This window comes from Thalassophryne amazonica, chromosome 7 (genome assembly GCF_902500255.1).
Source record: "Thalassophryne amazonica chromosome 7, fThaAma1.1, whole genome shotgun sequence".
Lineage (NCBI taxonomy): Eukaryota > Metazoa > Chordata > Actinopteri > Batrachoidiformes > Batrachoididae > Thalassophryne > Thalassophryne amazonica.
The window spans coordinates 79187078-79199186 of NC_047109.1; the positions used below are offsets into that span (position 1 = coordinate 79187078).

General features: G+C 42.5%; 1 protein-coding gene across 2 annotated transcripts in view; it reads right to left on the reverse strand.

Moving 5' to 3' along the window:
* The window catches only part of LOC117514315 (threonine--tRNA ligase 1, cytoplasmic-like), a 110696-nt gene that overhangs the window by 51526 nt on the left and 47061 nt on the right, over window positions 1–12109 (reverse strand). For both annotated transcript variants that reach the window (XR_004561856.1, XM_034174699.1), the window contains exon 2: window positions 6556–6685. Coding sequence is in view for 1 of the 2 variants with exons in the window: in XM_034174699.1 (XP_034030590.1) it covers window positions 6556–6685 (130 nt within the window). In the remaining variant the exon portion in view is untranslated. The remainder of the gene's footprint in view (window positions 1–6555; window positions 6686–12109) is intronic.

Below are 12109 nucleotides of genomic sequence, written 5' to 3' on the forward strand. Positions count from 1 at the left end.
GTGAGGGTCTGCTGGGAACGACTGGCGGAACCCTCTGTCAGCGAGGTCTTCAACTCCCACCTCCGGGAGAGCTTCTCCCAGATCCCGGGGGAGGTTGGAGACATGGAGTCCGAGTGGACCATGTTCTCCACCTCCATTGTCGATGCGGCCACTCACAGCTGTGGTCGCGGCGGCAATCCCTGAACCCGGTGGTGGACGCCGGCAGTAAGGCATGCCGTGAAGCTGAAGAAGGAGTCCTACTTATCTTTGTTGGTAGGTGGGACCCCGGAGGCAGCTGACAGGTACCGGCAGGCCAAGCGTGCCGCAGCCCGTGCGGTCGCAGAGGCAAAAACTCGGGTCTGGAAGAAGTTCGGGGAGGCTATGGAGGAGGACTATCGGTCGGCCTCGAAGAGATTCTGGCAAACCGTCCGGCACCTCAGGAGACGGAAGCAGCTCTCCACCCGCACCGTTGCGGGTGGAGAGCTGTTGACCCTGACTGGGGATGTTGTCGGGCAGTGGAAGGAATACTTCGAGGATCTCCTCAATCCCATTGTCACGTCTTCCGAAGAGGAAGCAGAGACTGGGGACTCAGAGGCGGACTCATCCATCACCCAGGACGAAGTCACCCAGGTGGTCAGAAAGCTCCTCGATGGCAAGGCTGCTGGGGTAGATGAAAAATGTCCAGAGTACCTTAAGTCTCTGGAACATCTCGTGGTGGTCGTGGACAGTGCCTCTGGATTGGCAGACCGGGGTGGTGGTCCCTCTGTTTAAGAAGGGGGACCGGAGGGTGTGTTCCAACTATAGGGGGATCAAACTCCTCAGCCTCCCCGGTAAGGTCTATTCCAGAGTACTGGAGAGGAGAATTCGACCGATGGTCGAACCTCGGATTCAGGAACAGCAGTGTGGCTTTCGTCCTGGTCACGGCACACTGGACCAGCTCTACACACTCCATCGGGTGCTCGAGGGTTCATGGGAGTTCGCCCAACCAGTCCACGTGTGTTTTGTGGATCTGGAGAAGGCGTTCGACCATGTCCCTTGGCTTGGGAACGCCTTGGGGTTCCCCTGGAGGAGCTGGGGGAGGTGTGTGTGGATCGGGAGGTCTGGGCGGCTTTGCTTGAGCTGCTGCCCCCGCGACCCGACTCCGGATAAAGCGGAAGAAAATGGATGGATGGAAGTGATAATTTATTAGAGTCAAACCAATATTTAAATTTTGGCAGTTCCCTCTCCACCAAGTCCAAGAGCTGTCTCAAATGATCCCCACTACTGATCACAGTGCAAACAAAATACAACTTAAAGACTTAGAAACCAAACCTATATCATTTATATACAACAAAAACAATAATGGCCCGAGGACTGACCCCTGGGGCACCCCACACGTAATCCACAAAAATTCAGGATTTTATCCCACCAAGATGAACACACTGATATCTATTACGTAAATAGCTAGCTATCGAGTTAAAGGCCAGTCCTCTAATACCATACATCTGTAATTTTTCCAATAATAAGGTATGATCAATAGTATCAAATGCTTTCTGTAAATCAAAAAAAAAAACAAACAAACAAACAAAAAAAAAAAAACCCCAACACTGTATTGCTTCTTCTCTATTACATTTGTAACTTGTTCCACAAAGTCTACAACCCCTGGCAATAATTATGGAATCACCGGCCTTGGAGGATGTTCATTCAGTTGTTTAATTTTGCAGAAAAAAAGCAGATCACAGACATGACACAAAACTAAAGTCATTTCAAATGGCAACTTTCTGGCTTTAAGAAACACTATAAGAAATCAGGAAAAAAAAATTGTGGCAGTCAGTAACGGTTACTTTTTTAGACCAAGCAGAGGGAAAAAAATATGGACTCACTCAATTCTGAGGAATAAATTATGGAATCAACCTGTAAATTTCCATCCCCAAAACTAACACATGCATCAAATCAGATCTGCTCAGTCTGCATCTAAAAAGGAGTGATCACACCTTGGAGAGCTGTTGCACCAAGTGGACTGACATGAATCATGGCTCCAACACGAGAGATGTCAATTGAAACAAAGGAGAGGATTATCAAACTCTTAAAAGAGGGTAAATCATCACGCAATGTTGCAAAAGATGTTGGTTGTTCACAGTCAGTTTGGGGATGATGAAATCATTTTTCAAGATGATAATGCATCTTGCCATAGAGCAAAAACTGTGAAAACATTCCTTGCAAAAAGACACAGGGTCAATGTCATGGCCTGCAAATAGTCCGGATCTTAATCCAATTGAAAATCTTTGGTGGAAGTTGAAGAAAATGGTCCATGACAAGGCTCCAACCTGCAAAGCTGATCTGGCAACAGCAATCAAAGAAAGTTGGAGCCAGATTGATGAAGAGTACTGTTTGTCACTCATTAAGTCCATGCCTCAGAGACTGCAAGCTGTTATAAAAGCCAGAGGTGGTGCAACAAAATACTAGTGATGTGTTGGGGCGTTCTTTTGTTTTTCATGATTCCATAATTTTTTTCCTCAGAATTGAGTGATTCCATATTTTTTTCCCTCTACTTGGTCTAAAAAAGTAACCGTTACTGACTGCCACAATTTTTTTTCCTGAATTCTTATAGTGTTTCTTAAAGCCAGAAAGTTGCCATTTGAAATGACTTTAGTTTTGTGTTATGTCTGATCTGCTATTTTCCCTACAAAATTAAACAACTGAATGAACATCCTTCGAGGCCGGTGATTCCATAATTTTTGCCAGGGGCTGTATTAAAGCCAAAGACGTTGTTCGATTTTTTTCTGAAACCATACTGTTGTTCGTTAAGTATATGATGTTTTTCTATAAAATCGTTCAACTTCTTTACAAATATTTTTTCCAGAATTTTAGAAAACTGTGGTAACAAAGAGATTGGGCTATAATTTGAAAAAAATGTGTTTATCACCAGATTTAAACAGTGGTATCACCTTAGCAATTTCATTCTGGAGGGAAATTTCCCAGTCATGAGTGACAGATTACAAATATATGTTAAAGGTTTGATAATACAGTCACTAATGTTCTTAATCAAAACCATATCAAAGCTATCGCTATCAGTGGATTTTTTTCCCTTAATTTTGTGAACTATATTAAGAATTTCTTTGTCATCCGTTTCTCTAATAAACATTGAATCCTGAATTTTATTAATTACTTTACAGTTGTCCATAGAACACTTTGCCGTAGTTACAATTGAGTTTGATAAATTTTTACCAACATTAATAAAATAATCATTAAAATAATCAGCAATTTTATTTCCTTTTACAATTTTAGCAGAGTCTATATAAAAGTAAGATGGATAATCTTTAACAACTTTTTCTTTTTAATGATTTCGCTTAAGAGCTTTCAGGTTCCCCTAATCTTCTTTGTGTTTCGGCTGTTCCCATTAGGGGTCGCCACAGCAGATCAATCATTTCCATCTCACCCTGTCCTCTGTATCTTACTGCAGCTCTGCACATCACCCTTGTTCTTGATAATAGGAACCAGCACACTTCGTCTCCACTCCTCAGGCATCCTCTCACTTTCCAAGATTTTATTAAAAATCTGGTTAGAAACTCTACTGCCATCTCTCCTAGACGTTTCCATGCCTCCACTGGAATGTCATCTGGACCAACTATCTTTCCACTCTTCATCCTCTTCATAGCAGCCCTCACTTCTTCCTTACTAATCTCTTGTACTTCCTTTACTCTCACCACATCATCCAGCCTTTTCTCTTGCTCATTTTCTTTATTCATCGGCTCTTCAAAATATTCCCTCCACCTTCTCAGCACACACTCCTCACTTGTCAGCACATTACCATGTGTATCTTTTACCACCCTAACCTGCTGCACATCCTTTCTAGCTCTGTCCCTTTGTCTGGCCAATCAGTACAAGTCCTTTTCTCCTTCCTTACTATTTAACTTCTTGTACAGCTCATAATATGCCTTTTCTTTCGCTTTTGCCACTTCTCTTTTCGCCTTATGCCGCATCTCCTTGTACTCCTCTCTACTTTCTCATAAATTTTATAATCATTCAGGCATCAAGACTGGCTGTGTCCCATCGTTTGGTTTTCTTAATGATGTCTTCTCAATTGAAGCCCAAGACAGATTCCATGACGTGCAATGTTCATGTAACTATCTCCTGACTTGTGTAAAGAAAAGTGGCTGTAAAAGTGCTGCTTTATATTGATATGGTAATTATAGTTAATTTGTCCAGTTACATACAGACTCTGAAACTGTGCACCAAAATGGCTGGAATTCCTAAATAGTTAATGTGATATATTAAACCCTGAGAATTTAAATGATCCACACTACAAGCCCATCTTTATAGTTTCATTTCAACTCCATTGTGATGGTGTACATAGGCAAAATTACACACTTTTTACTAAGACATACTTAATATTGACCTGTCTTTGCAGTTTTCCCACTGTGTAATCTGATGAATATATGTTTGATATGCTAATACTTGCTTGTTAAAAAAAAAAAAAAAAAAAAGCACCAGAGAGACACGTTACTTCCTGGACCCCCCCCCCCCCCATGCAAGAATGGATATAGTAAATAATATTGAGGCTATAGAAGGGATGACTTTTTCCCCTTTAAAAAATAAATAAATAAATAAATAAATAAAAGTTACCTCCCCCACAATGCATAAAGTTCTCACAGATCTTATGTGTTGTAAAAATGATGAAACACCAGACGAAACAGTTCAGGTTCTGTATTAATATCTACTTTTTATTATAAGCTGCTATGTGAAAAAAAAATTATATATATATATATATATATATATATATATATATATATATATATATATATATATATATATATATATATATATATATATATATATATATATATATATATATACACACGAGGTCTATTAGATAATAAACTGACCCTTTTATTTTATTTTTTTAACTATATGGATTTGAATGACATGCGATTACACCAATCATGCTTGAACCCTCGTGCGCATGCGTGAGTTTTTTCATGCGTGTCGGTGACGTCCTTTCCCTGTGGGCAGGCCTTGAGTGAGATGTGGTCCCGCCCTCTCGGCTGAATTCCTTTGTTTCACACGCTGCTCGAGACGGCGCGCATTGCTTTATCAACATTTTTTCTGGACCTGTGAGGAATATCCGAGTGGACACTATTCGAGAAATTAAGCTGGTTTTCGGTGAAAAGTTTAATGGGGGATGAGAGATTATGGGGTGTTTCTGTCGCTGTAAGGACTTCCCACAGAGCAGGACATCGTGCAGCGCCTCCAGGCGCCGTCGTCGGCCTGTTTTGACCTGAAAACATCCTAATTTAAGGCTTAATTCACCCAGGACGTCGTGAGAGAACAGAGAAGATTCAGAAGAGGCCGGCATGAGGACTTTATGCGGCCATTCCACTGTTTAAGGACATTTTTTAATGAAAGACGTGCGCGCAAATTCGCCAAGTTGTTTCCGTGACAACTTGGCAAATCTGTGTGCGCCGCGACAGGAAAAACACCTCCGTGTTGAAAACCATTTGTAAAATTCAGGCGGCTTTTGATGGCTTTCAACAAGTGAGTAACTGAGAAATTGTTTAACAGCTTGGGCATGTTCCAACTTGCCCGTTAAGGTTTCCAACGGAGGTGTTTTTCCTGACGCAACCCCCCACGGTCGGGTCCAGCCCGACATGCGACTCTGCCCGCACATTCTTTCATTACAAAATGTCCGTTAACAATGGAATGTCCGAATAAACTCCTCATGCCGACTTCTTCTGAAAGTTCTCTGTTCTCTGACGACTTCCTGGGTCAACAGAGCCTGAAATGTGGAAGTTTTCAACTTGAAACGGCGAGATGCTGCCGCCTCGAAGCGCAGATCGCTGTCAGGCGCCATGGGCCGTCCTTACGGCGACACTACCAGACCAAAATCTCTCATCAGCCGTTAAAATTTTTATCAAAAACCAGCTGAATTTATCGAATGGTGTCCACTCAGTTGTGCCTTACAGTTTTGAAAAAAATTTGATCAAACAAAACAGCAGTCTCTGAGTTATTCCTAAACAATGAAAAAAATCGACGAGAGGGTGGGCGACTCCTCACTCAAAGACTGCCCACAGGCGAATGACGTAACCGACAGGCGTGAAAAAACTCTCGCATGCCCACGAGGGTTCAAGCATATCTGATGTAATCACACGTGATTCAAATCCATATGTTTTTTGAAAAAATAATAAGGTGGGATACTAATAGACCGCGCACACACAGAACAATTCCATATCAGCTCCAGAAATTGAAGAAAAAGCGCGCATATGCAGTCCTCCCCCCCCTTTATTTTTTCCATGGACAATGTCATCTTTTTGACAAAAGAATTTGAAGCTTTAAACTTTAGACTATTTTACTGGATCAGTATTATTATTGACTCAATGTTATGACATGAAAGGCTACTTTTATTAACTGGTACTGTTCATATTACAACTGAGTGTTCTTATGCAAGACCATAGGCAAATATTCCTGGTTTTCAAAAATGGAAAAAGTGATTGAATCTGAAAATTCTGGGTTTTGTGCTCAATTACACCCCAATCTCAAATATAAACAGATCTAATGTGGATCCAACACAACAGATGAATACACAATTTGTGCACTTACTTGATCAGATGGGCAGCACTTGGAAGGATTTCTGCAAAGGCTGAACGAAAGGCAATAGCATTCTTTCTTTTGCAGTTTTGTATCACATCATTGGCAAGGTAGAAAAGATTCAAGCGGTGATTGTTGTCAGCTGAAAAAAGAAAATAATGAAGAACTAATTAGGCATGAATGTAATCCTCAAGTTACATAAAGTGATTGTGGGTACAGATCAAGTCAAGTCTGGGAGGATGCGCTGGTGCAGCGGTTTGCTGCATCCACAGCACCAGAGAACCACGTTAGGACCTGGATGACAACCACTTAGGCAGACAACCGGTCCATCCTTACATTCCTAAAATAATCTATCTGCTGCAGCCATGTGAAATGTGCGTGTCCCCATGGCCTTCTCCAGCTACTGGATACTCAGGCACCTGCTCACTGGATTGTGCACAGAGAAATGCATCGCACGGCCAAAATGTCAAAACTGACAGTTTCTCACAATGTGTGTTATTCCTCATCTTATTCTCTCCAAGTGACTGCTTGTTTGATACAAAGTCATTCCAGTGGTACCCATGTTTAATTTTTTGCATCCGTTTCACGTTGTCCTTTGCGTCCGTCAGCGTATTGTGGTGTTAGGCTGCATAACTTGGCAATGTCATGATGCCGCATGACGCAAACCTATGTTGGCCCGGTGTGAAAGGGGCTTTAGTAAGAGAATTTGTACTTGTTAGTGATTTTCTCCAGCAACCGGACTTCAAACATGCTACAGCACACAGCCTGAAGCAAGTGAACATAACCAGGAAATTTGGACCTGGGCTGGAGGGAGCAACTGGCTCGAGCGGACATACGGCGCCAGGAGTAGAGAAACCCACCGATCCGAGGACACAGACCTATGTCCTGTTGATATTTTCTCCTGCTAGACCAATGACTAGTTAAAAATCTTGTCTGTCTTGTGATTAAAAGTGCTCGAGAAGTCCAACAATTTTTTTTTTTTTCAAACTTGCGCCTTAAATATCTGAGCCATTTGGCGATTCGGCCTTCATTTGGACGGTCAATTTTCAAAAAAGATGGCCGAAAAAGCAGTGGACGCTTGTTCAAAGCAGTCTAAAATGTTGAGTTTTTCAGACGAGCTCTGTGTGTGTGCAGTCAGCTGGCTCACAGACGCAGACAGTGTGAGGGGGCTGAACGGAGCAGTGTCTCAAAGCTACGTTTTATTTATTTCAAAGTAAGTTACATCTTATTTTATTATTATTTTCAAAAGAACATGGAAAGTTGAATCAGCCTGCTTTGTTCTGTTCAATGTACGATATTTACGTATATCAAAGTTTTCCTGCACATGTTCGTGTATTTTTTTCTTTCTTCATATGAGTTTGGTGATTACATTTGTTCTACAAAGTGTTAAAAAAAACAATAAAATGTTAACACTTTTCTTTATAGCAGTTCTGTAATTTCAGAAATACAACAGAAAACAACCACAAATCAGAAAAAAGTTGGGAGTATATGTAAAATGAAGTAAAAATGTTGCATGATTCTTAGTTTCTCCCCTCACACCCACAGAAGCCAAAAATCCTTCCAGAGTTGTGTCTTGGTGACTTCACTCACTTGTCTCCTTCCAGCATGGTCATTTAGTTTTTGAGAACTGCCTACCTGACACAGATTTACCACAGAGTACCACACTGTTTGTGCTTCTGAATGATTGACGTAAATATTCAGTGAATTGGAAATGTTCATGTTTTCATCCTCTGACATTTCTCAATAAAAGTGGCTAGAAAAATGACTGATTATATTACATTTAGAATAAACTGCCCTGTCCCAACCTTTTTTTTTTCTTGGAAAATGCTGCAGGTCTTAAATGTCGGAATGGATATATATTAACAAATAATATAATGCTGACCACACAAAACATGAAATATGTTGGTCAAAGAAAACATCAGAATCATTATGGGTCCACCACCACCACATATTTCATATCATCCAAACGTTTCTGATTTGGAGTTTGTATATAGAAAACTTTATAAGCTGTATTATCTTTATTCATCCATTTTAAAGGTCAAATATGTTTTATGGCTCTAGAAGAATTTTATTTGTGGATGACGAGACAAAAATGGCTCTTTGACAGCAAAGGTTGCAGACTCCTGACCCATTCATAAAATTTTGATCTAGGGCTGCAGCTATCAATTATTTTAGTAATTGAGTATTCTATCTATTATTCTGGTGATTAATTGAGTAATCGCATAACTCAGCCACATGGGGTGTGCAGCCAGTACATTCTGAGTGCCGGTCCCAAGCCCGGATAAATGAGGAGGGTTGCGTCAGGAAGGGCATCCGGCGTAAAACAAGCCAACCGAAATATGCAGACTCAGAATCGAATTACCATACCGGATCGGTCGCGGCCCGGGTTAACAACGTCCACCACCGGTGCTATTGCCCAACAGGGTGCCGGTGGAAATTGGGCTACTGCTGGGCAAAGAAGACGAAGAAGAGGAGGAAAACGTTGCCACGAACAGCGGGAGAAGAAGAAAACTAGAAGGGTGGAAATGAGAGTGGGGACTTTGAATGTTGGTAGTATGACTGGTAAAGGGAGAGAGCTGGCTGATATGGAGAGGAGAAAGGTAGACATATTGTGTGTGCAAGAGACCAAGTGGAAGGGAAGTAAGAGCAACAGCATCGGCGGTGGGTACAAGTTGTTGTACCATGGTGAGGACAGGAAGAGAAATGGTGTTGGGGTCGTTTTAAAGGAAGAGTATGTTAAAAGTGTGTTGGAGGTTAAGCGAGTGTCTGACAGGGTGATGAGTGTGAAGTTGGAAATTGAAGGGGTGATGATGAATATCATCAGTGCATATGCCCCACAGGTTGGTTGTGAGATGAAGGAGAAAGAAGATTTCTGGAGTGTGTTAGATGAGGTGGTGGAGAGTGTGCCCAAGCATGAAAGAGTGGTGATAGGAGCAGACTTCAATGGGCATGTTGGTGAAGGGAACAGAGGTGATGAGGAAGTAATGGGTAGATATGGTATCAAGGATAGGAATGGGGAAAGACAGATGGTAGTTGATTTTGCAAAAAGGATGGAAATGGCTGTGGTGAATACCTACTTTAAGAAAAGGGAGGAGCACAGGGTAACATATAAGAGTGGAGGAAGGTGCACACAGGTGGACTACATTCTTTATAGGAGATGCAAGCTAAAAGAAATCACAGACTGTAAGGTGGTAGCAGGAGAGAGTGTCACTAGACAGCACAGGATGGTTGTTTGTAGGATGACTTTAGAGGTAAAGAAGAAGAAGAAGAGTGAGAGCTCAACAAAGGATCAGATGGTGAAAGCTGAAGGAGGAAGACTGTTGTATGAAATTTAGCGAGCAGGTGAGAGAAGCACTGGTTGGAGGGGAAGCAATTTTGGACAACTGGAAAAGTACTGCAGATGTGGTGAGGGAGACAGCTAGGACAGTACTGGGTATGACATCTGGACAGTGGAAGGAAGACAAGGAGACTTGGTGGTGGAATGAAGAGGTCCAGGAAAGCATAAGGAGAAAGAGGTTGGCGAAAAAGTTTTGGGATAGTCGGAGAGATGAAGAAAGTAGACAGGAGTACAAGGAGATGCGGCGTAAGGCGAAAAGAGAAGTGGCAAAAGCAAAGGAAAAGGCATATTGCGAGCTGTACAAGAAGTTGAATAGTAAGGAAGGAGAAAAGGACTTGTACCAATTGGCCAGACAAAGGGACAGAGCTGGAAAGGATGTGCAGCAGGTTAGCGTGGTAAAAGATGCACATGGTAATGTGCTGACAAGTGAGGAGTGTGTGCTGAGAAGGTGGAGGGAATATTTTGAAGAGTTGATGAATAAAGAAAATGAGCGAGAGAAAAGGCTGGATGATGTGGTGAGAGTAAATCAGGAAATTCAAGAGATTAGCAAGGAAGAAGTGAGGGCTGCTATGAAGAGGATGAAGAGGATGAAGAGTGGAAAGGCAGTCGGTCCAGATGACATTCCAGTGGAGGCATGGAAATGTCTAGGAGAGATGGCAGTAGAGCTTCTAACCAGATTGTTTAATAAAATCTTGGAAAGGGAGAGCATACCTGAGGAGTGGAGACGAAGTGTGCTGGTTCCTATTTTCAAGAACAAGGGTGATGTGCAGAGCTGCAGTAACTACAGAGGCATAATCAGCCACAGCATGAAGTTATGGGAAAGAGTAGTAGAAGCTAGGCTTAGAAAACAGGTGAAGATCTGTGAGCACCAATATGGTTTCATGCCGCGAAAGAGCACTAGAGATGCAATGTTTGCTCTGAGAATACTGTTGGAAAAGTACAGAGAAGGACAGAAAGAGTTACATTGTGTGTTTGTGGACTTAGAAAAAGCTTATGATAGGGTGCTAAGAGAAGAGTTGTGGTATTGTATGAGGAAGTCTGGAGTGGCAGAGAAGTATGTTAGGGTAGTGCAGGACATGTACAAGAATAGTGTGACAGCGGTGAGATGCGCAATCAGAATGACACTCATTCAAGGTGGAGGTGGGATTACACCAAGGATCAGCTCTGAGTCCTTTCTTGTTTGCAGTGGTGATGGACAGGTTGACGGATGAGATCAGACAGGAGTCCCCATGGACTATGATGTTTGCAGATGACATTGTGATCTGTAGTGAGAGTAGAGAGCAAGTTGAGTCTAGTCTTGAGAAGTGGAGATATGCTTTGGAGAGAAGGGGAATGAAAGTCAGTAGAAGCAAGACTGAGTACATGTGTGTGAATGAGAGGGAGCCCAGTGGAATAGTGCAGTTACAAGGAGTACAAGTGGTGAAAGTAGATGAGTTTAAATATTTGGGGTCAACTGTTCAAAGTAATGGAGAGTGTGGTAGAGAGGTGAAGAAGAGAGTGCAGGCAGGGTGGAGTGGTTGGAGAAAGGTGGCAGGAGTGATTTGTGACCGAAGAATATCAGCAAGGGTGAAGGGGAAAGTTTACAAAACAGTAGTGAGACCAGCTATGTTGTATGGTCTAGAGACAGTGGCACTAACAAAAAGACAGGAGGCAGAACTGGAGGTGGCAGAGCTGAAGATGTTGAGATTCTCTTTGGGAGTGACAAGAATGGACAAGTTGAGGAATGAACATAGAGGGACAGCTCAGGTGGGAAGGTTTGGAGACAAAGTCAGAGAGGCGAGATTGAGATGGTTTGGACATGTGCAGAGGAGGGACCCAGGGTATATAGGGAGAAGGATGTTGAGGATGGAGCCATCAGGCAGGAGGAGAAGAGGGAGACCAAAGAGGAGGTTCATGGATGTGCTGAGAGAGGACATGCAGGTGGTTGGTGTGACAGAGGAAGATACAGAGGACAGGGTGAGATGGAAACGATTGATCTGCTGTGGCGACCCCTAACGGGAACAGCCGAAAGAACAAAGAAGAAGAATTGAGTAATCGCATAAAAGTACTTTGGCGTTTTTAAACAACATGTAGGGGTGGTGCGGAAGGTTCCCGGTTCGAATCCAACCCCACCACATTTCTCCATGTAATGTGGAGTTGCGTCAGGAAGGGCATCCGGCGTAAAATTTGTGCCAATTCAATTTGCAGATCCACCTTGGATTTGCTGTGGCGACCCCGAGTACAAAACAA